The sequence below is a fragment of the Nuphar pumila genome, chromosome 3 (genome assembly GCF_984573655.1).
Source record: "Nuphar pumila chromosome 3, dmNupPumi1.hap1.1, whole genome shotgun sequence".
Taxonomy (NCBI): Eukaryota; Viridiplantae; Streptophyta; class Magnoliopsida; order Nymphaeales; family Nymphaeaceae; genus Nuphar; species Nuphar pumila.
The window spans coordinates 113,456,572-113,476,149 of record NC_143251.1 but is presented as its reverse complement, the minus strand read 5'-3'; the positions used below and the strand labels follow the sequence as shown (position 1 = coordinate 113,476,149).

Below are 19,578 nucleotides of genomic sequence, written 5' to 3'. Positions count from 1 at the left end.
GGAGCCCCCAGACCCTCCTCCTGTAAGGGTAAAAACTCTGAATCAGGCTCCACAACAGTAAATGTGCAGGTCAGTCAGTGCTTGATGGAGCAATGTATGATCTTCTAATGGATGTGCACAGAAGCAGAAATAGAAGGGAGAGAGAGAGAGATAGAAGGGAGAGAGAGAGAGTGAGAGTTGAATGATGTTACCCACGCTGGGATGAGCCCCCAAACCCTCCTCCTGTAAGGGTAAAAACTTTGAATCAGGCTCCACAACAGTCAATGTGCAGGTCAGTCGGTGCTTGATGGAGCAATGTATGATCTTCTAATGGATGTGCACAGAAGCAGAAATAGAAGGGAGAGAGAGAGAGTAAGATGGTTGATGTTCATGGCCTCCTCTAGGGGAGATTTCTTTCTCGGATAATCCTGCAGTGCAGAGACTGGGTCTTAAATAATCATCTTCGGGGCACTTAAGTCTTTACAACCACTCCTTTTCAAGAACCGTCATTTTTTTTTGCACCAATGGAGGAGAGGGTACTTAAGTCTTTGCAATCGCATCAAACTCCAACGCTAATTAATGCTAACAAACATGGGGATACGAGACGCACATGCTTACATACGTGGTGCTCTTTGGGACCCCCGATCATGAGATGTAGCTAACTGCCCTGTTCGGGGGGGGGGGGAACATATAACCTGCTTCGCTTTAAGACCACTGTCTTGACTATCAAGACGAGTACTGGCAAACCATAAATTAGATTTTTATAGGCATCCAAAGAAAGACAAATTAGGCATAGTATTCAGGTTTTTAGACAATATCTTGAATTATCATTGCCTTTCATTTTCTGTCTACTCAAATAAAATTCTATTGGCAGTTAGAATTAAAAAGTAAAAGACAGGAACCTTCCAGAAATGTCAAATTTAATGACATAGTACCTTGACAGCATAAATTTTCCAAATTATCCAAGAAAACTATATCATTGCTAGGATATAGATATTAAGAGGACAAACAAACCTCTACGTTTCAATTACAATATCTGAGTATACCCTTTTGAGCAGGGTAAGTTGTTTGCAGCACTTGAGAGGGGTCAAGATAGCCTAGTGATGAGATGCATTTCCTAAACAGGTAACATTAGAAATCAAAATTCCAAACATAAGGTAGCAGTCTTAATAGTCAAAAGCACATCTAACAGAGTGCCTAGCAGCAGCACAGTGGGAGGCACCTAAAACTCTCTCACTCTCATCCAAGTTCGTTTCCTACCAAATTGACCGTGCCAAACACATTAACAGGGTCAGATTTGCAAAAAACAACTTAAAGACACTTGTTCGCTCGTGGTAGCTGCTAAAATGTATATACATAGAATATGTACTGTCACATAGGGGTGGGTGTGGCAATGCGGCACTTCCGAAAAACTTGGGTGCAGGAGTGCGGGGCAGCGGGAGGTTATATATGTATATAATCTTGGAGAGAACTGGGTATACCCAGACTGATTCAAACCTGGGTTTACTTTGACCCAGGTCTGCATCAGACTGGGTCAAAGCAAACCCAACAGACCCAGGTTCAATTCAGACTTAGGTCTGCTTTGATACAAGACTGAGTCTGACTTAGGTCAAAATATGTTCAGGTCTGATTCAGATCTGGGTTGCTTTGACCCAAGTCTGAATCAGACTTGAGTCTAAATAGATCTAGGTTAATCAGATCTGGATGAGACCCAGACTTGGATCAGACCTGAGTCTGACCCAGTTAACACCGGGCTGCTTGCTTGCACCATGTGTTGTAAAACTATAAAAACATAAAAAGGGGGAAAAGTGGAGAGAAGCAGGAAAAAGGAGAGAACTAGAGAGAGAGAGAGAGACTCAGCACGGATGACAGAGGAGAGGGCAGAAAAAGAGGAGAAGCAGAAGGGAGCAGGAGAGGAGGAAGAAAGATACTTAACGCCCCCGTAAAATTCTTGTATCCCTTTGAGCTACCCCACCATTCAGATACATACCTCCCTCCCTCTCTCTCTCTCTCTACCTCCTTCATTTCTTCCACCTCTCTTGCTCCATTCTCCTTCTCCTCTTTTCTGCTCCCTCCTCCACTTCCTCCTTTGTTGCATCCACATCAAGGCTCTCTCTATCTCATTCTCCCCTTTTTCCTTTTTTCTCTCTATTTTCCCCTTCTTTTTAATTTTTTATAGTTTTACCCTCCATTTTTTTTTATCTCTTCCTACCCAAGTAAAAATTGATCACAAAGAAAGTATAACCATCATGCCCATGAAACTCAACTATACGAATTATATTATGTGGTCTTTAATTATCAAGTATCACATTTGAGAAAAAGGATTGTGGGGATTAGTGGATGGTTCCAATCCGAAACCCAAACTAGTACTCACTAAAGTAGATAACAATAAAAAAGTCTCTCTTTTTTATGTAAAAAAAACCAAAGCTATAGATAATTATGAAAAAAAGTGAAATGAGTAGAGAGTAGGACATGTCAAGATTATGACTTGGCTCATCAACGGAATTGACATCAAAAAGTGCTCTAGGCTTTGCAAAATTCGAACATGCCAACAATGCTTAGAAATATCTCAAGAACATGTGCTCCCTTAAGGATATTTCGCATGTGTGCAATTTACAAGATAAAGTTCGTATTATAACTCAAGGCAACAAAAGTATTAGAGAATACTATAATGAGTTATCCTAAATATGGAAAGAATGTAAGGATTAATGTAATCCTTTTAGTATATATATGCATATTGATAGTTATACGCATACATATTTACGTATATAATATAGTATATATATATATATATATGTTTACATATATACATATATGTCTTTATATACATATTATATATATATCATAGTCACTTGTATCGTTAAAGGTAATTTCTCGATGAGGGTATTTATCAAAGAGATTTTCAAAAGTTGATAAATCTCAGGAGTTTAAAAAATTGAAAAAATATAAATAACAATAAAAAACTATGAAAATAATAAGTTTTATATTACTTTTCTTTCAAAATATAAAGAAAAATGTTTTGAAGTTTTTAAAATATAAAAGAAATAAAAAAATAGGAAATGCAAACTTAAAATTTTAAAAAAAACTCAAAAATATGGTGATATTTTTTATTTGCCAATATTTTGAAAATATTGCAATATATTCTCAATATTATCGATAACCTTGAAATTGCCGATAATATCATGATATTTTCAAAATATCGGCAATATCAGTGACAGTGGTATATATATATATATATATATATATATATATATATATATATATATATATATATATATATATATATATATATATATCAAACTTGTTTCACTTACTCCCAATGGCTAGAATTCTAGCCGTTGGGAGGTATCTCCCTTGGTTCTTGAGAGAACTTTCTCTATTTTTCCTCTCTTTCTTCTGTATAAATAGGGGTGGGTGTGTGCCTTGTAAAGTGAGAGTGTGATGGGTAGTTTTAGAATTTTGTGTGATTTAAGTGTATTATAGTGAGGATTAAATATAATTTTCTTTATTAATGAAGATATTCATTCACATTCTATGTGTTTCATTTTAGTTCTCATATTTTTTTTCAAATGTATTATGTTCTTCGAGTTCATTATGGAGTGCAATGGGATCCGTGTCATTTATGACATTGTATCAGAGCAAGACATCGTGGTCTTAAAAAAAATCGTATTTATGAATGATGTGGACTCAAGGATTTCACATTCTGGTATATATCTTTGTTTTTCTATCTTTATATGTATGATAGGTGGTTTTTTAAAAGGGTTATATTAAAATTAAATGTTTTTTTTAATTAGAATATGTAGAGATTATTGTCTTTTGATATATGAAATATATGTTTTGAATTATGAATATGTAGTGAAAAATTATATTTTTCAAAGATGTGTGGTTTCTTAAAATCATATATGTATTCATATTTTGCAAAATATTAAATTTCAAGTTTGAATGCCCCTTAACTTATGTGTATACATGGATTATCTTTGGGATTGTTAATATATTGTGATGTCTCTTTAGGTACTTTTTTAATTATGTGACCAAACATGAATTTTTAATGATATATTGTGTGAACTATTTTAACATAGATGTTTTTTTTTATATTCTCATAGAAGTCTTTCTATCATCATATGAATGTATTATTCCATGTATGGTTGAGTGATATTGCTCTATTATTATATAACTTATTAAGTAAGATTATTTTCAAATTAATAACTTGTGTTGGATTAAAAAATTCTTAGTAAATGCCTAAAGTAGTCTTTATGATTGAATGGCATAAACATCACTTGTTATCATGTACTCGAATGCATATTTTAATAATATTAAATGTGTTTCTCTATTATGTATTGTAAAGACCCACGTAAAAAAACAAAAAAAAAGGTGTTGGACCCAGGTCAGATTCAGATCCGACCCGGATCCAAAACCCATTAGGGTTTTGGGGTCCCCACCCCCATGCCTTTATAAGACAACGCAGGGGGAGGGGCGAGGGTCTCATTCGAAACCATCCCTTGCACCACAGCCCTCTCCCTCCCATCGCTCGTTGCTCCCCTCTCCAACAGCCTCACCGGTGACCCTGACTGGCACCCCCTCCCCGTCTAGCCCTCTTTCTCCCTTGTTCGCCCTCCTTGCCTCACTCTTCGACATCCCGCAGCTCGGCAACCCTTCTCCCCCTCGAACCCCTTCGTCGGAGCCGCTTCCGATGACCCCACCGTTCATCCCCTTCTCTCTGTTACCCTCTCCTCTAACCCACTTTGGCAACCTCATCGATGGTCGTTCTTTCTTTCTGGCAACCCTGCCTTCTCGTTGCTCATCGCGATCGCCCCCGTCGTCGGTGATCCTCAAGTAACCCCCCCTCTCTCTGTGTTGACTTCTTCTTCTTCTTCTTCTTTGCCGTCTTTTTCTTTTTCAGGCAGGCCAGTAGGGGCGATGCCCCTGTCGCCTGTGTCTTTTCAGTAGGTGGGGGCTTGGGCCCTGCCTTTGGGTTTTTTGGTAGGCAGGGGCGAAACCCCTGCCTCTTATTTCTCTAGTAGGCAGGGGCAAAGCCCCTGCCTCCGCCCTTCTTTCGGGTGGAAAAGCCCTTCACCCCTGCCCTTTTTTATCTCCGTTTGTCAGGAAATCGGGGGGGGGGGGGGGGTTGAGTCCCCCCCCCCCCCCCCCCCCCCACCTTGGAGGGCCATGGTGGGGCTCGGCCTGACAGACCGAGCCCACCCCTTGGCCTCGAGTTCGGTCTGACAGACCGAGCCCACGTCTTGGGCCCTCCTTGCGAGCCAGGGGCTAGTCTCGGCCTGACAGACCAAGCCCACCCCTTTGGCCCTCCTATGCGAGCTAGGGGTTGAGCTCGGTCTGACAAACCGAGACCACCCCTGGGATTTGTTGGTGTGAGTCTGGGTCAGGCTCGGTCTGACAGATCGAGCCTACCCTTGTCCTTTTTTTTCCCTGTCAGGTGGGGCCAGAGCTCCTGCCTCCCGCTTACCTCTTTGTCGGGTGCTGCCTCACCCTTCTCGCCCTCAGTCCGGCCAGCAATCTGTGGGGAGGAGCAGAGCCCTTGCCTCTGCCTCTGTTTCTACAACAGTCTTGCAAGGGCGTGTCCTCTGCCCCTGCTTCTTTTTGTCAAGACATGAATGGGTAGGGACGCAACCCCTGCCCCCTTCCCTTTCTTTTTGAATCAGCAGGCGGGGGGGGACTCAACCCGAGTCTGTTCTCACTTACGCTCGCAAGCGTACGCAGAACTGCAACCCCCTAAGGTAGGGGCAAGTTGCCCCAAAGGACTATGAATGAACAAATGCTAAAAAAAATGAAAGATAATTAAAAATAAAAAAATGAAGGACAAATATTTATGTATACGTATAAGTATATATGTATGTTTTTACCTCAAGGATGTGGTTTTGTGATCTTTATCCTATTTATTTTTCTGCATTTACTTTTCTGTTGTCATTGCGCTTTATGTGCCCAGGCTTACTTATTGTAATTATTTTTCTGCATTTACTTTTATGTTGTCACCACGCTTTATATGCTCAGACTTACTTTCTGTATTTATTTTTCTGCATTTACTTTTCTGTTGTTGTTGCGCTTTATGTGCCCAGACTTACTTTCTGTATTTACTTTTTCTGCACTTACCTTCCATCCTTACACTTCTGCTTTTACTTTTTGTCACTGTCGCACTTGATGTGCACCAACTTATTTTCTGTATTTACTTTTGTCTTTACTTTTCTGCATTTACTTTTCTGTTGTCATCGTGCTTTATGTGCCCAGGCTTTGCTATCACATTTTTTTTTGTTCCTTGCTTTTGTTCTGAGCTGCCGTACATGGTGTGAGGTCTTTTTTCGTGTGTTTGTCCAATGCAAGTCTCGCAGGGCGCGTACCAATTTCCACTCTTTTTGAAAAGATATAAAATTGCGTACCAGTGCTTCAAGCTCAAGAAGCGGGTGTCCCTGTGTGAATTATAGACTTCTCGAGTGTGCAGCCATGCATAACAAAGCTAGTATTTTCCTCTACGTTGCTAGATGCAGCTAGCTTCGACCTTAGCTTTACTTAGGAGGCATGTTTGGATCTGCAACGATCCTAAGCCTTGCATGATACTTCTATAGTAAAAACTAAGCATGAACTTACATTATGCAAACTCTATGTGGGGTTATCTTTTGAGAAACCCATGCCTATCATCGTAACCGTGCCTTTAGACAGGGACGGTATGTTGTACTATGATGAGTAGCATGAAAGGTCAAGGAAACCTTGAAGTGTGCAATGATCATATTTGTTGAAACACACCAAATGGTAATGATGTGCCTTCACAGGCAAGAGGCTCGAATGGGTCTACAGGATCAGATCATGTAGAATGGGGTGATAGTTAAATAACCTCTGTCGCGCCTATTCGCCTCCTACGGTTCATCGAGAGAGAGGATGAATGGTACAAAAACTTCGATAGACAAGTTGTTAACAACCACCCCACGAGCAAATAACTCGGCTTCCCCAGTCATCAGAGTTAGGGGAAAGGGGCTACCAAAAATTATCCTAGGTGGTAACTCCTATTGCAAAAACTCAGGATTTAAAAAAAAATGCTTTTGGGTCGGACCCGGGTCGGGTCTGAACCGACCGTCTATCCGGTCCACCCCCCATGCTTTTATAAAGAAACAAAGGGGGGTTAGGGATTTCTCATTCAAGAAAACCCTCACCACCTCCGCCGCCTGCCCCCTCTCCTCCCCCGTTCGAGCTTCGGCAACCCACATGTGGGCCTACCCTTCCCGCTGACCCGATTTGCCCGACCCTCGCCCTGCGTCTGGCCACCTACTGCCGGCAGCCCAGCTGTCGTCCCGCTTTCTGGAGCACCCCCATCGCTGCACTCCTCCTCCCCACTTCCACTCGCCTACTTCCCTCATCCTCTTTTGTTCATCAGAGGCCTCCCACATCGGCACCCTCACTAGACGTCGGTGGCCTCTCCCAATACCATGCCTCCTTCCTCTTGGTTAGGCAGGGGCTTCGCCCCTGCCGCCTTGTTTTTCGGCCGGCAGAGGCGAAGCCCCTTAACTCCTTCCTCTTTGCCAGGTAGGGGCTTCTTCCCTGCCCCTTGTTTTTCGGCAGGCAGGGGCTCGCCCCCTACCTCTGCCACCCTCTCTTTTATCAGACAGGGGCCTTGCCTCTGCCTCTGTTGTTCTCTGGTAGGCCCCTACCTCCCTCCTCGCTCCCTTGTCAGGCCGGGGTCAGGCTCGGCATAACTGCAAGCCCACCCTTCGACCTTGGCAGCTCGAGCTAAGGTCAGGCTTGGCCTGTCTGTCGAACCTCACCCTTGCCCCGTCCTCTGTTTTTGTCTTTTCGAAGCTTTTACATGTGTACTCATGATTCTCCTTTTGCAGCTCACACAACAGATTTCGCTCGCACCATGCGCCCCGAGCCATTCGTGAAGGCAAGCACAACATCAAAACTCCCCAAGTTAGGGAAAAGTTGCGCAAAGGACAATGAACGAACTCAAATTAAGCAATAAAAACTTAAAATGAGAAAAAGAAGGACTAAGGACAATATATATACGTATATCTATATATGTACGCATTTAACTCAAGGATGCGGTTTCGAGATCTTTGTCCTTTTATTTTCCTATCTTTATTGCTTTCTATTGCCGCCACATTTTATGTGCCCAGGCTTTTATTTTTGCATTTACTTTCTGTTTTTACTTTCTTGTTGTTATCTTGCCGCCTCACTTTATGTGCCCAGGCTTTTACTTTCGCTTTTATTTTTTGTCTTTACTTTGTCGCTGCGCTTAATGTGCCTAGGCTTTTTTTTTCTGTCTTTTCTTATTTTTACTTTGCCGACACTCTTCAGTGCACTGCCTTATGCATTTACTTGCTTGCATATTTGTTTAGGCGAGGTGTTGTTTTGTACCTTGTGCATTGCCTTATGCATTTACTTGCTTGCATGTTTGTTTAGTCGAGGTGCAGTTTCGTACCTCATACACTGCCTTGCGTATTCACTTGCTTGTAAGTTTGTTTAGCCGCGGTACTGTTTCATACCTTGTGCACTACTTACAAGGTTTTATACTTGACACACAGTTTTGCACTTTGGGGATCGATTGCATCTTACCATTGCACTGTATTATACGCGAGCTTGCTTTTTGCTGACTTGCACTTAAGTGCAGCTTTGAATGTATTCTACTTCATTCACTTGTTTTAAAAGACACGACTTACACTTATGCACTTCGGTTCTAAAAAAAAACCTCTCATCACCTACCGCACATTAGCAGAACTCTGATTGGTGAACCCCTTGAGGTCCCTCAGTCCGACACTTATCGTAGTGTACATCCAGTTTCGACGATGGGTCAAGGGTCATCTCCCATGGGTTTCTAACCATGGTCATCGTATGTTAGGTGACAAACCAACGTCAAATTCGGTAGTTGGTTCAAGCAAAAAGATGGAGATGACTGGCAGTGGACCGAGGGAAAATGGGGCCCCGCCCTGCCTCACCCCGTTTGGACTAAGGATGGAGGACATGAAATGGGGTTGGAGGCGGGGATGAGGTTAAAATCAAAACCCATGTGGGGATGGAGGCATGAATGGACTTACGCTTTCCCCTTCCCCGCCCCATCCTCGTACCAATCTCTGCCTTGCCCTGTCCTCAATCCTTTTGTTGAGATGGCAATGGATCGAGGGAAAATGGGACTCTGCCCTGCCTCACCCCATTTGGACTGGGGATGGAGGACATGAAACAAGGATGGAGGTGGGGACTAAGGTTAAAATCAAAACCCGTGTGGGGATTGAGGGCAGGATTTTAAAACACTGGGGGTGTGAAGTCCTTTTACCCCTCCCCCACCCTGGTCCAATGCCATCCCTACTAGGGATGGCAATGGACCGGGGCGGGGGCGGGGGATAGGGTCTCCACCCCCGCCCCATCTCAAGATTAGAACCTCCATCCCCGCCTCCATCCCTGCACGGGGATGGATTTTAACCTCCATCCCCGGTTCAAACGGGTTTGAGGCGGGGCGGGGCCCGTTTCCCCGTAGTCTATTGCCATCCTTTAGAAGGACTGGGGATGGGGCTAGGTGGGGCGGAGAAAAGTGTAAGTTCATCCCCGCCTCCATCTCCGAACGGGGATGGATTTTAACATTCGTCCATGCCTCCATCCCCGTTTCATACCCTTCATCCCCCGTCCAAACGGTGCGAGGTGGGGTGGGGCCCCACTTCCACTGCCATCCCTAATCCCTACTCAGAGTCATGTTGGGAAGAAGTTGTGGTTGTTAGCAGTGACGTCAGCCAATCCTCACAATATCTATAAAAGATGGTTAGGCAGCCGTATTGTATGAGCCCACCACACATCCCTTGTGATGAAAAATAGCACAGTTGAGTGTTGACCATGTAGCCTTCCAAATCAACAATCAACCTCACGTCTCAAACGTGTATTATCAGGTTAAAAAAAAATCTGACGAAATAATCGGGCCCTTTCTGATAAAACTCCGAGTTGAGGACAAGACCACTCAGCCTTACGTGCTTCAACCGTGATAAAGCAATGAACCAACGGGATTCGATCCTGAGCCTTCAACTTGACACAAGACCACCGACCACATGGGGTAACCACCTCCATGGTGTATTAATTAACATGTAATTACTTGAGAACAGATTTTGCTTCCAAACGGATTGGGCTTACTAAAATGCCCTTTCTTTTTTTGAAAGGCGTAAAAGACCCTTTCTTATTGAAACTAAAATTGCTATCTGTTCAGTGTGGTAATTATCAAGAGGGGTTTGATATAGGAATTAATCATGATTTGGTTGTTCATGTCCAAGTAGATTGTGCGGGTCCAAATAGGGCTGATAAACGAGCAGAACTAAGTGTTCGGGCTCGACTCATTTGCCAGTAGGCCCACCTTGGGCTCATGCTCTGACTCGTGTCTTGGCAGGGCGATCTCGAGCTCGAGCTGATCCCAAGTCAGGCCAGCCCAGTCGGAGCTGACTTGTATATTAAAAAAGTTACATACAAACCCCAGCACCTGACTAACCACCCTGAACCACCTTTTATGATGTAAAGTATATATATATATATAATGTATAAAATCTTTTTACGAGATGAACACCCTTTGTTCATGCTCAACTTGTACATGCTAAACGAGCAACTCGTGGCTCGGCTCCCATCTAAACGAAATGATCATGAATGAGTTCTGGACGAGCCAAACCAAGAGCTGCTCGAATCGCTTCCCAGCCCTATGTGACTGCAAGTGGGCGCCTAGGGCTAGCATCCAGCACGGGTATTATTATTACCATCCAATCTGCTATGAATTTTGAGAGACACTGCAGGCGGTTTCAGATCTCATTCACCTGTCTGGACAAGTTTTTTTTTTTTTTTTGCTTCGGTGGAAGAAGCCCCCCTATCTTTTGCGCTAAAAATGGAGAAGAGGAGGAACAAACATAACAAAATCAAGACAAAACTGGAAGCAGTAATCAGGACTCAGGAGCGGTCCCTTCCTACCATCCAAAATCCCTTGGTATTCCATACCATCATATTTAGCCACAGAACCTCTCTCTTGGCATATTTGGTTGGATCATTCAGATAGGCTAGGTTTCAAATTTCTTGCTGATCACATAACCTCTCTCTCTCTCTCTCTCTCTCTCTCTCTCTCTCTCTCTCTATATATATATATATATATATATATATATATATATATATATAGAGAGAGAGAGAGAGAGAGAGAGAGAGAGAGAGAGAGAACGGTGGCTCGTTGCCATGACATGGTGGCGCACATTGTTTGCGGAAAATGACATGTTTTCCAAAAAAAACTTACAATTTGCCAAAATTTGTTGGAGTCCAAAATCGCAAATAGCAAACTTCGTTAGGACCTTTTTATCCTTTGTATTTGTGAAACTCATGCAGTTCGCATGAGATATCACTCTACTCCTTGGGTATCACAAACTCCTACATAAAAGGAGGTTTACACCTCTCTTTTTTGCAGACATCACAAAGTTCACATAATTATAATTGCAAAAATCCTGTTAAACCTCAAAACTTTGCAAATATTATGTTATTTTCACATGTATAGTTTGAAGTTTCATGCATCGGTTATCTAAAACACACACTTAAAAACAGGTCTGCACATTTTTTTATGCACATCATGAAATTCACATATTCATATTTGCGAACATCATGTTAAACTTAAAACCTCAAAATTCACAAATATTTAACTAAGTTCGCATATAATACAAACTTCGCATAAAAAAACATGCAAAGATCCTATTAAACTGAACCTTGTAACTTTGCAAATATCCTATTTAAATTGCATATACCTCACAAAGTTTGGATAATCATATTTGCAATCAACATGTTAAATTCAAACCTCGAAACCTCATAAATACCTGACTAAGTTTGCATATATAATACGAAATTCACATAAAAATGTGCGAACTTCCTGATAAATTGAGTCTCATAACCTCACAAATATCATACTTAATCTGCATATACCTCACAGAGTTCGCATAAAAATATATTTGAAGTTAAACTGTAAAAAATATATGTACTTCCAGAGAACCATAGAAACTTTACAAATGTTACACTAAATTCACATATATATAGTTCAAATTCTACGTAACAATATCTACGATTTCCTTTGTAGTCTAAACTTCGCATATATAATATGAAATTCGCACAACTAAATCTGCGAACTTCTTGAAACTTGCATACATATATTTATTTTATTCATTTAAAAATGAATTTGCTCATACATATATATTTATTCGTCATTCGAAAATGAACTTGCTTATACATATATTCATTCAATTCATTTAAAAAATGAACATGGCTCAACATTAGAGGGTTTGATCTTTGTCTTCTTATTATCAATCATGTTATTGTTTTTCTCTGCAGACATTCTCTTCTCTCGAGCAAATGATTGAAGTGAAATTGTCTCTTTTGCAATCCGACTCTTGAGCCTACAAACCCTGCAATTTGACCCTGGAGCATGCACTTGTTCTTTCAATGATTAATTTTCAATCAAACATAGTTTCACATCGCATGTTAAGTTTGATTTTTGGCTTTTTAATGTCAGTCGAATTATTGTTTTTGTCTGCAAACCCTCTCTTTTCTCAAGCAAATGATTGAGGCAAAATCACTTTCTTTGTGCACCCTCTACAACCGAAACCTTCTTCTTTTGTTGAAGACGGTCAACAACATTCACCACCCCAGTATCTTCACCTCTTATCTTCTCTAAAATCTTCTTCACCTCAACCATCATATCTTCCCTTTGTTATTCCAAAATCTTTTCTATTATTGCTTTCTAAAGAAAAAAAACAAACTCTAAAATGTAAACAATAATTTTCTTTACTATTGAATCATCATTTTAAATATCGAAGCATCACAATTAATACTAGTAGAGACATTTGCGTGCCAAAAATTTGTGTAGATCACTATGTATTTGCAAATCTTCTAGGAAAAAATTCACATATTTGGGATGAACTTTGCATATTTATGAGAAAATTCACATATTTGAGAGGAACTTTGTATATTTAGAAGGAACTTTGCATATTTAGGAGGATATATATATATATATATATATATATATATATATATATATATATATATATATATATATAGTCAGGTATTTATGAAGTTTTGAGGTTTTGGTTTAATAGGATGTTTGCAAATATGATTATGCGAACTTCGTGATATCTACAAAAAATGTACGATAATCCTTTTAAATGAGAGTTGTGATACCCAACGAGCAAAGTGATATATCGAGCGAACGTGAGTTTCGCACATGCAAAGTTTAAAAAAGTCTTTTTACAGTTAGCTATTTGTGATTTTGGACATCAGTAGATTTTGGCAAGTTGTAGGTTTTTTTTTTAAAATATGTCATTTTTGTCGTATAATACAATCATTTTCCGCTATAGATTTAACCACTAAATGTTAGATCTAACCATATAGATGTGTTGAACATTGTTTAATTACTATATTAGAATATTTATCATGTCTAATACACCATAAGGTTATATTTTTGAGATGGTGAAAAATCAAGGGTTCACAATTCATGTAAGATAGTTTAAAAATGTTAATAACATATGAAAATTGTAAATAGAGCATGCTAAGCATGACCCAAAGGTAAGATTTTGTTTTTGGAGCCTAGATCGGTAAATCAAACCCTCCAACCAAAAGAAGGTCCAAGCTCATTCTCCAAACAACTCTCATTCTTTATCTACCGAGTGTTTCATGGATTAGACCCATAGCGACAAATATCGCGAGATTTATGAAAATCCGGCGATAATATCGTGAGAAATTGCCTGAAAGTTTAAAACAGCAAATTCTCACAAGATTTTCAAAATATCACTAGATTTATGAAAAAACATAAATACCATGATTTAAATGTGATATATTTACATTTTAAATGGCTATTTATCATGAAAAGCCGTGTATTTTTATTTTTAAATATTTTTTATTAATATTTTCTTATAAATTTATTTATTTTTTATTGCCGAGATTTTTCCAAAAAAAATGCAAGATTTGTGAAAAAAATTCAATTTCTTGCAAGTTTTTGAAAAACTAGATTTTGCCGAAAAAAATGTTTGTCACTATGATTAGACCACATATATGATACCTGCAGTTTATTTAGTAATGTATGTGTTTCAGAATATGATTTTTGATGTTTAGACAATGTTTTTTTATAACAATATAAACAAGAACCCACAATGCATCAAAAAGTTACAACACTCCATCCATTTCTTGATAAAAAAAGAGAAGACAAAACACAATAATTACATTCAATAGATTCATCTGGTAGATAAGCACCATACCTCTCTTTCCTCTTTCAAGTGGGGAGAGGTGGGGCAAAATAGGATCAGAGAGACCAGTCAGACTGTCAGAATAGCACGAATAAGATAGATGAACCACTAGTAGCACTATCTTAGCTGAGAGATCCCGGGTTTGAATCCCATTAAGAACAACCCTAGCTTGAGCCAAAAGAAAAGAAAACGAAAAAAAGAGCCGTGCTAAATGAGTTCAACTCTCGGTTTGTTTGCAACTGGTTCAGATCCAAATCAGTTCTGCCATGTAGTTGCCATACACCCATGATCAACCTTGTCATACAAGTATACAACAAGACCTAAGATTCAGACGGTTCCTATGAAGACCTAAAAGGTAAATGGGTTGGATCTGTTCAGATGGATTGATTTTTCAACAATTTCTGGTCTACCTGATTTGATCACAGTTCTAGGATTGGTTACATGCAAACCATTAGGATTTGGATGATATTCATTGAGGCCAGGTTTCAATGGCATTCATTAATTACAGGTCCAAGAAATCATGTACTTATTGTTAATTCAAGAATTTGTGCATATATTTAGAGAACGTTTGCTATCATCATGGTAAGGAACCCCCAGTGAAAAAGTGCATTTTGAATTTTTTCTTTTATAGTTTCTCACATCTGATTCTTCAGATGTCATTGGCATGTTTAGTTTAGTAAAAACTGGCCTTTGGATCATGTTTTCCCAAAGACTAACTGATTTTTCAGGGTTTGAAGTGAAATTTTAGCTCTCCAAGATCACGCTTTTTATGTTGAAAAAAATATGATCCAAGAGTAGATTCCTACTATTCTGACCATGCTGAACATATCCATGTAAACAGATTTGGCCAAAGCTTCCACATGTGAGTTGGTTTCCACATATGAGTTCCAACTAGGAGGCACACGTGTGTGTGCAAAAACACACACACACCAAAAGATCCATCCAGATCCAATAAAAAATTATATGGAAATTTTGTCCATTCAAACTAGATGCTAACCATAAACAACCTAAATCTGGTTTGAACATACATGTTTCAGTTTAAAGTGAATGTCCAAAAATAAGCTAACCATTGTTCCCCCAGGGCAATGGCTTTTTCTTTTCACCTCATATAGGTCATGGTACAATGCCTCAAGATTTAAACAGAGTAGGGCTGGTAAACAGGCTAAATGAACCCAGCTCAGCTGATTCTCGTGGCAAGCTGAGCTGTGATTGAGCTCATGGTGAGCCCAGGCTAAATGAGCCGAGCTGGAGCAGTTTATAGGAAGAAAAAAAAAGGGGGGGTTGGGGGCGCTGAAAATAATAGATTTTGAATGAGCTTGAATTGACTCATAAACACACAATAAAAACATTGTTTCAAAGCTAAAAGCAACAATGTTTAAACTCTAGACCTATTGTTCAAAAGTCAAATGCTTCAACACCGTCTTTGGAAGGATAAAACTCCTGATTGGTTTAAACTTCTGATTGGTTTCCTTCAGTTGATGATATGTAATCATAGATACCTGTGTATCCTTGTATTCTGGTTGGTATCTGTCTAACCCAGTTTTTTTTGTTATATTTACAAGGAGAAACCACCCTCAGGAACAGAGACCTAGCCGCGCTGGCTCTGCCTGCTGTACTTACGGTCACTATCGTGGCAGCGTAAAACTCCATGGGCTTACTCTTGTCTGTCTAACACAGCTTGCTTATCCAAAAAAAACATTATCAAACAATACATTCCATCCTGTAAATTATACCCAAAATATGTATATTACTAGTTAACAAGCCTATACAAATTGAATTGAGCCGAACACCTGCTGTTTATGTTCTGATTGCCGAGCCTATTTTCCAAGTTTGAAGGAACTCTTTGCAAGGTGAACATGAGCCGAGCTACAATTAACTTGTCTCGTTTCCTAGCCCTAATTCAAAGGACCAAATCTGAATGTGAGATCCTCATGAATGGGGGATCCAGTAATGGCCTGTAGTTCCATACTCCCAACAAGTGATAGACATTTGCATTTCTAAACATTCTGAGTGAGGTTACCTTTTAGAGGTTTTGCAAACCAATGTAACTGCATCAGATGGGTGAGTTATATGCAACTGCATCAGATGGTTGTGAGTCATCAACATTTTGTGCTAAATTCAGATTTATTTTTAAAAGGAAAATGAAGCCAATATAGATTGTAGTCCTAGAACCTGCTTTATTTTTATGTTCGTTGTTTAATCATGAAATGGTTCATGGAAGACCACGTAAATCATAACAGAACACAATGCTATAAAAGTGATACTAAGTTTACAGTGACCGCTTCGAAGAAGTCACACTTGATCATTCATGAACGAAAACAACCTGAATTGGGATTTCTCATGAAAAACAAATTCTTCCTGCTCCTATATAAGGGTGCTTGGATGCAACTGCTTATCTAGACAAGTGGGATAAGTTGGAATATCAATCTTTGGGCTCACATGCTCATCCACAGATCTTTGACGTTGGGATATTAGCAGTGTACGTCAGAATGCAACATCACAGATTAGCCAGCTTTCTGCAATTAATAAACTATCTAATAGACTCCAAAGGCTTACAGAGTAGCCACATGAACAAAAAAACAGAGAATTTCCAGGATAGTACTGTCTATAATCCTCAAAAACCTACCATTTTCAATTCCAAATTTTTCACCACCCACATAAAAGAAAGGACATAGAGAGATAAATGCAGTTCAACAACTTAAACACAAACTAATCAAAGAGTGAGAAGCCCATATCATCATCACTTTCTTCCTTCTCTTCCTTCTTCTCTTCTGGTGGAGGCTCTGCCGCAGCAGCTGGAGCACTTGATCCACCTGATGCTACTGCTCCTCCTCCAATGAAAGCACCTCCGCCACCAACACCTCCAACAGTCACCTAGCACATCAGCCAAATCCCCATTTATTAAGACTAAAGATGAATGAGTCCAATGACTAAGTTCATTCCATACTCCCACTAAGATAAATGTCATTATAGGGCACGTTTGCTTGCACCACATGTGATTAAAAGTCTCATGTGATCTCACCTGAAGTGAAATCAAAACATGTGATTGCAAATCACAACGTGGAGAACGTAATTTGGAATCACATAGAAGTGAGTAAAATGGCTCCAAATGTGATTTCAAATCTCATTGCCCCAATGTCTCACATTTGCTTGCAGGTAAGATACGGGGGAAAACGAGGATCATTCTCCCACAGCCATGAGAGAATGATTCTCATTTGGGGTCCAACCAAACGTACCATATGTTTTGGCACATTCGACTGTAGTGTACTCAAATTAAGAAACATATACTCAAAGTGTTTCCGCCGTATAAACAGATCACAGAGATGTCGTCGGTATATCAATAGAAATGTTATGATGAAATTTTCAAAAGCTGAAATAATGACAAAACTATATTTTCAAATTGCTGATTTTGAAAGTATCATGCCTTTATCATGATACTAACACCATAGATAGAATTTGCCACATTTTTATATCATTTAAATTTTAATTAGATTTTGTTTTTATATTTTTAAATAATTGATATTTTCCCAAGATATTGTAAAGGAGAAATAGATTTTTCAAAATATCGTGATTTTCCTGAGAACAAAATTTATCAATTGGTACGTACAATTAGATTTTTTTTCAATTGTAAAACTATGGTGTCATGTGCAGCCTTGATTTTTTGAAGTGCTTAAAAAATCAGATTAGACAACACAATAGGACAATCAAAAACATGATTTTTTATTGAATAAACCATGCAGATCATATCTCTTCTGTAGGGATTGATCCACAAAATGATCGAAACAAATGCTAAGAAAAGGTTGGTGTTCTACGAGAGAGTCTGGTTCTACCGACAGTAGTCAGTATTTTCCAAAATAAGCAGGGAATGAATACATAAGAAAACAAATAAAAAAAATACACGGCATTCAATCAATTGAGAAATAACAGAAAGCACCATTCTAAATCACTAATCATCACCAACCCACAATCCAAGAGAATAGAAATATCCCATAAAGAAAGAAACCAAACATTCCACTAATGGGGACAAAAATCCAAGTATATCATCTTAGAAACAAACCAACACAAAATTACCCAATAAAGAAAAAAAAACGAAGACAAACATGAAGAAGCACAAAGGATTGAAGAAACTAAAGCCCAAGGGGTTTGGTGTAGCGCAAAGGGGCCTTGGCTGCTAAGCTGGTGGTCAGGGTTCCATTCTCACAGACATTGGCCCCTCGCATATAAGAATGGGCAAGGATATTATGCCACTTGATTGTGCCAAAGCAAGGCGACTTCTTGGGGGCAAGAGGGTGCGCCTCTGGTTTAAGGTTTACACTCGGAAAAGCGACCGCAAGCCAGTGCGATCAGGTCTCTGATCCTGGGGGCAGTTTCTCGTTCCTCTTGAAAAAGAAAGAAGGATCGAATAAACTAAGAAAATGTTATTATCTTTAACCAAAATGGCAATAACTAAGGAGTGCAACCCCAGATCATGCCATCCAATGCAGTTTTATCACCCAATAAATCAATCAACGAAAAACAAATTTAAAAAAAAAAAAGAATTTAAGAAATCAATAAAGAAGGCCTAAACTCACTGGAAAAGAAAAACCAAAACCTAACCTTAGAGAAAGAGAAGAAAAATCTGAATCACCACCGAATTGTTGCTAGATCTACAAAACATAACCAAGATAGGCAGTTTCCTTGAACAAGCTACTCAGAATATGAGTTGAGAACATCAACGTATACATATACATGATCAACAAATGCTAGACAAAGCCTTAAAAGATCATCGAAAGAGAATTCGGACGACCATGTAGACTCTTAACCAAACAAAAGAAAAGTGGTGGCACCTGGAAGACGGCAGAGGTAGGAGTGACGAGGGAGAAGGAAGAGGAGACGGGGCCGGAGGAGTCGGAGGAGAGGGCGGCCTGAACGAGCCTCCTTTGCAGGTCGAACGGCGAGGAGGCGGACGCCCCCAGCTCGCCCGACAGCTGCTTGGCGCTCCACTCCCCGCCCTTGCTCCTGCACACGAACGTGAACACTCCCATCTTCTCTTTTCTGCCTTCTTTCTGCCTTTGGGCTTCCGGAAGGCGGACGGACTGGTGGTGGAGGGTGGAAATGCTGGGAGGAGGGTTATATGTGGGGGGCTAGGGTTAGGGTTTCTCTCTCTCTCCTCTCTCGCTCTCTCTCTCTATATATATATACGCTGGTCTCTCTCGGTTTGGTAGAGAGATGTGAATCGGATATCCGATCGAATTGGAGTTGGATTCTTCAGATTCGCAAAGAAATTAGCTTATTAGCAATCCGATTTGCATTCTTTCTATTGGACTCTGGAACTGGACCCGAACTGCATTGGAAATCGAACAGATAATCCGACTATTATGCATAAAACATA

At 39.9% G+C, this 19,578-nt stretch overlaps 1 protein-coding gene across 1 annotated transcript; it reads right to left on the bottom strand.

Annotated features, from left to right (window-relative positions):
* Nucleotides 1-16,720: 16,720 nt before the first annotated feature.
* Nucleotides 16,721-19,376, bottom strand: LOC149843346 (large ribosomal subunit protein P3-like). Its single transcript, XM_089999736.1, has 2 exons — nucleotides 19,034-19,376; nucleotides 16,721-17,081 (listed from the first exon to the last, which is right to left on the bottom strand). The coding sequence occupies exons 1-2, from the start codon at nucleotides 19,229-19,231 to the stop codon at nucleotides 16,917-16,919; spliced, it is 363 nt and encodes a 120-aa protein (XP_089855862.1). The 5' UTR covers nucleotides 19,232-19,376; the 3' UTR covers nucleotides 16,721-16,916.
* Between the last annotated feature and the right edge of the window lie 202 nt (nucleotides 19,377-19,578).

Bases quoted from the DNA above. Each gene is read 5' to 3' on its own strand.
- LOC149843346 (XM_089999736.1), bottom strand. From the start codon at position 19,231: ATGGGAGTGTTCACGTTCGTGTGCAGGAGCAAGGGCGGGGAGTGGAGC. The intron at 17,082-19,033 runs GTGCCACCACTT...CTGATGTGCTAG, and splicing joins CTACCTCTGCCGTCTTCCAG to GTGACTGTTGGAGGTGTTGG.